This window comes from Alligator sinensis, unplaced genomic scaffold, assembly GCF_000455745.1.
Source record: "Alligator sinensis unplaced genomic scaffold, ASM45574v1 scaffold634_1, whole genome shotgun sequence".
Lineage (NCBI taxonomy): Eukaryota > Metazoa > Chordata > Crocodylia > Alligatoridae > Alligator > Alligator sinensis.
Window position 1 is genome coordinate 607,152 of NW_005842558.1, and position 4,918 is coordinate 612,069.

General features: G+C 50.5%; 1 protein-coding gene across 8 annotated transcripts in view; it reads right to left on the reverse strand.

Annotated features, from left to right (window-relative positions):
• LOC102372580 (C-type lectin domain family 2 member D-like) overlaps positions 1 to 4,918 on the reverse strand; it is a 37,637-nt gene that overhangs the window by 7,604 nt on the left and 25,115 nt on the right. For 7 of the 8 annotated variants that reach the window (XM_025213981.1, XM_014524008.2, XM_025213977.1 and 4 more), the window contains one exon: positions 2,275 to 2,367. In XM_025213981.1, the coding sequence (XP_025069766.1) occupies positions 2,275 to 2,367 (93 nt within the window). Of the gene's footprint in view, positions 1 to 2,274; positions 2,368 to 4,428; positions 4,602 to 4,918 lie in introns of all 8 variants that reach the window. The other variant, XM_025213978.1, reaches the window with a different exon arrangement.

Sequence of the window (4,918 nt, forward strand, 5' to 3'; positions counted from 1 at the left end):
GCTTGGTGAGAGGGCAGCAGGACAGGCCCTACGAGGAGAGACTGAAGGACCTGAACCTGTTCAGCCTCAGCAAGAGGAGGCTGAGGGGGGACCTGGTGGCTGCCTACAAGCTCATCAGGAGAGATCAACAGCATATAGGAAGAGCCCTTTTGTCCCCAGCACCACCGGGGGTGACGAGGAGCAATGGTCATAAGCTGATGGAAAATAGGTTTAGGTTAGAGATCAGAAGGCAATATTTTACAGTTTGGGTGGCCAAAATCTGGAACCAACTTCCCAGGGAAGAGGTCCTTGCCCCTACCTTGGGCAAATTCAAGAGGAGGTTGGACGATCACCTGTCTGGGGTCTTGTGAACCCAGCATTCATTCCTGCCTGTGGCAGGGGATCAGGCTAGATGGTCTGTTCAGGTCCCTCCTGACCCTAGCTACTATGATACTACTATAATTTGATCTTCTTCAACAAAGTAATTAGTGGGTGGATGAAGGGAATGCAGTGGATACAGTGTGCTCAGACTTCAGTAAGGCTTTTGAGGAATAGGAACAAGCAAAAAGTCACTATAAAGGACTGACGTTACAATGGCAGGAAGTTTAGAGCAGGGTTCTATAGGGATCTGTCCTGGATCAGATGTTACTGATCAGGCTAATAATTTGGAATAGAGAGGTCCCCAGCAGGGTCTGCAGATGGAACCAAACCAAAAAGGACTTTGGAGGAAAAGAACAGAATTCAGAAGGGCCTTGAGAGGCTGGAAAGCTGGGCTAGAGACAGCTTGATGAAGTTCAGTGCAGAGAAATGTAAAATGCTACATCTAGGGAAGGATGGCAAAAGGTCAAATGCAGAATGGGAACCAACTGTCCACGTGATAGCCTTGCTGGGAAGGATCTAGGGATTATGGTGGATCACAGACTCCATGGAGTCAGAAATGAGATGCAGCTGCAAAAGAAGCAGATACAGTTGGGGTTGCAAGAACAGGGGTACTGGGTGTTAGATGCAGGAGGAAACTGCACCCCTCTGCTCAGTGCTGGTTAGACCTCATCTAGAGTGCTGTGTGCAGTTCTAGGCTCCACATTTTAAGAAGAATGTAAAGAAGATAGAGGAAAGCTCCAGAGGTGAGCAACAAAAATGACCACGGAGTTCAAGGCAAGCTGGATGAGCAAAGGTTGAGAGAACAGGACATATTCCATGCTCAGGAAAAGAAAACTAAAAGAAGATACGACATATCTGAAGGGCTGCCCTGAGGGAGAGAACAACTCTTCTCTTTTGCTACGGAGGGCAGTATACAAAGCAATCACTTCAAGGTATTGGAAATCAGATGTAGATTCAATCTCAGGAAAACCTTCCTTACTGTTAGGTCAGTGAGGCAGTGCAACCGACTGCCCAGGGAAGCTGAGGAATCTCCTTCCTTGCAGGGTTTCAGCAAGAGGCTGGACAAGCATTGAACAGAGATGATTTAAGAGCAGTGCTCCTGCATTCGGGCAGGGGGCTGGACCAGATGACCCTGGAGTCCCTTGCCAATCCTGTGATTGTGTTTCTATTTTTTAGGAAGGCCTAACAGTCACTAAGAAACAGCATGACTCCCAATCCCCACCCAGTTCAGCCCTAAGCCACACAGTTTGTCTCCTCCTATAAAAAATGGCCTTCTCCCCTAGCAGGAACACTGCCTTGGCCTGTGAAGATCAAGCAGCTAGCCCCTTCCCTGTAGCCCCAACAGCTGGGGCCACCCACCCCCTGAAGTCTTAGCCAACAGTGCGTGTTTCCTCTTATGAAGAAGCCTCGAAGGAGACCTTGGTTCCCCTGCCTGGGGCAGGGTACGCACAGCCCATCTCACATGTCCTGAGCCACCACACCATGGCAGGCTTTCTATCCAGATTCAAGCAATTCCAGGCCATGAAAGGCATTCTTTAGACTTTGCTAGATACACTACTTTAGTTTTGCTTTCCTGGAAGCATGTTTTACTGCTGGCAACCCTTCTCAGAAGGGGACAAAGTGGGAATTCCCTTCTCTCATTGTGATCTGCAGTTGAAAGCGTAGTACTTACCCATCTGCGTTGACTGTGAATATTGGAAATCCAAGCACCCCTTCTCCTTTTGAACAGAGAATGGGAAAGTGTTTGGAAAGACCCTGGGAAAGGAGAGATGGGGAAAAGGTTCTTCCCATGGAAGCATGCAACAGAGAAATAAGTGGGAAAGGCAGGGGTAGATCAGGGCATGGCAGCTGGATCAGGAAGGCAGAATGGTAAATTTGCCCTGCAGAACAGGACAGTAACAGCTCTTTACTCACCCACCAATGCAATGATGATAATGAGCAAAATTGTGATGGTCAGGCTAACTGCAATTGGGACCCATTTCTCCTTAATGTACTTTAGGCTGGAATCTGCCACAAAGACAAAACAGAAAATCATTGCACTTGGAGGCACCCACCAGATCATGAGAGATGCATGTCATGTCTGGCATGGGAACATGTATCCAGCTGCTTACAACTTCTTCAAACCCCGCCTCCCCCGCTTCCTCTCTTTGCCCTGGGGCTGCTACTAGCACCAGCTCCTCATTAAGTCCAGCTGCTGGTCTGAGTGCTGGGTGTGGTGGCGGGGTGTCTACAGTGTCTGGGGACAGCTTCAGAGATGCTAATATCAGCCTTGCTCCAGACTCTGGACAAACGCTGGCACCAGGCAACCCAGATATAAGCAGGCATTTGGTTATTCCCACCACGGAGTCAGAAGGGACTGGATGCGATGCAGACACCACTTCCTTGTGTGCAGCAGACCTCAGGAGCTGGAAGGTCCAAACCAGGCCAGCCCCATGGGCCCATCAGCTTTGACTTATGACAACAGATGGAACTGTTGCAAACTCATGGTGCGAAGTTATTTTCATTTCATGTAGCATGAAAGCCCACCAGGTTCTCTCATTTACTTAAATTGAAAAAGTTAAAAAGTGAAAAACAACACATTGACAAATTTTGTGGGGGAAAAGGCAGCTGTTTTACAATGAATGTAATACATTCCTTCCTAAAATCTGATCAGCTCATGCAGACACTTTCAGAGGGCCCTGCCAGCCTTCGCGGCTATCAGATCAAAAACTCAGGAGCCAGGAACTGGTTGATCAGAAGAGAAATTCTTTGGGCCAACACTGAGATCTGCTCTTCTAGTTTGGTGCTCCCCAGAAACAGGGGCCTTGCCTTTGGAGAGGACACAGAACTAGTTTTAAAGATGAGACCAGCTCCCATTTATGCCCCTAAATGAGGCCAGTTTCTCAAAAGGGCTCACTGGCAAGCTGTCTGCAGGGGCTGAGCCAAGGATGCCTGGAGTTGCATGCAGAAGATACCTGGGCTGTATCACCAGCTCTGCCACTGACCTGCTGGGTGACTTTGGGCAAGTACTCCACTGCCCTATGCCTCATTTGCTTCTTCTGTCAAATGGGGACAACATTACTGACACTGCTCAGGTATTTGCTGAGGGAGACTGCAATGAAAAAGCTGGGTATTTTCTTAGCATTATTATTACTTCCTCTGCTACAAAATAACCACTTCTTGTCTCTGTTACTGAGATCCAACATTTTCAGGCATGAATAGTCATGTTAGATCAGGCTTGTCCAGCAGAAGCGGTGATGGAGCCGTGTGCTGCTCGGGAATGACCGGTGCAGGCAGGGGGAAAATGCAGCTGAGCCCCTGTCGCTTCGGCCAGGCTTGTCCCGTCCCGTGCAGACCCGGCTGGGCTCCTCCCATCCCCAGCAGCACATGGGAAGCCAGTTTCAGCTGCATGCCGCTTTTCCTGGCCACTGCTGACCCGGCCGGGCCCATCTCATCTGGAGCAGCATGTGGCTGAAGCTGGCTTCCCACATGCTGCTGGGGACGGGAGGAGCCTGGCTGGGTCTGCACTGGGCAGCAGAAGCAGTGGTGGAGCTGTGTGCTGCTCAGGACGGGATGAGCCTGCACCAGTCAGTCCCGAGTGGCGCATGGTTCCACTGCCACTTTCGCTCCAGCCTCCTCCCGTCCCCAGCAGCACGTGGGAAGCCAGCATGGGGGGGCCTCTGCAGGCAGGGTCCTGGCATGACCTCTGCGGGGCAAGGCAGCGGGAGTTGGTGTCTGCCGGACACCGTGCTCCGGGCTCACAGCGCTGAGGCCACCGGGGCTGTGTGCGCAGGCAGCTGGGCACCATGGTGAGTGGGGCCGTGCTGGCAGGTGGGTGAGGGGCCTTGCTCCAGCCCTCCATAGGCAGCGCCGGCTCATGGGGCTGCGCTGCTCGGGGGATGGAGATGTGGAGCTATTTACTTCTCCCCTTCAGTCGCTGGGGCAGTAGCTGGCTGGATGCAGAATGGGTCCCTCCTGCCCCTGCCCACCAGCAGCTACCATGAACCTTGCAGTAACAGGCAGGTGCAGTAGGGCTACACAGGCAGGGTCTCTCTGGCCCAGGACAGAGGGTGTTTGAATATGGCTCACCGGCCCACTGGGTGATAAAAAGTTCATGATCCAGCCCCACATTCAAAAAGGTTGGACATCCCTGGTTTAGATGCATCAGTTCTTCTGAAGCCAAATGGCAACACTTTAGATATGGCTGATTTCAGTGGCTGGGTGTCCAAGCCTTGCTAATGAGCTGGTCCAAAGTTTTCTCACTAAACATTTTAAACAATGGAAAATGGTTAATATTTGACCAAATTAACTTTTTCCTCAGAACCTGCCTCCTTTTCTGCAGACACTGTCTTCTGTGATCATCAGAAAACCCTCAGCCAGTGGTTTTCAACCTTATTATACTCAAGGCCACTCTTTGTTACACTCAAGGCAATTTCTCAGAAAATGTCAGCACTTCACTTTCATTCATTTTTTGACTCCAGAAAAATGAGTGCCATTCTTCTGCTGCAAACAACTAGGAAAAGCAGCAGCTGATCAGAGTGGTGTTGATATCTTGGTCTCCTATTTGAAATGTCTGGGG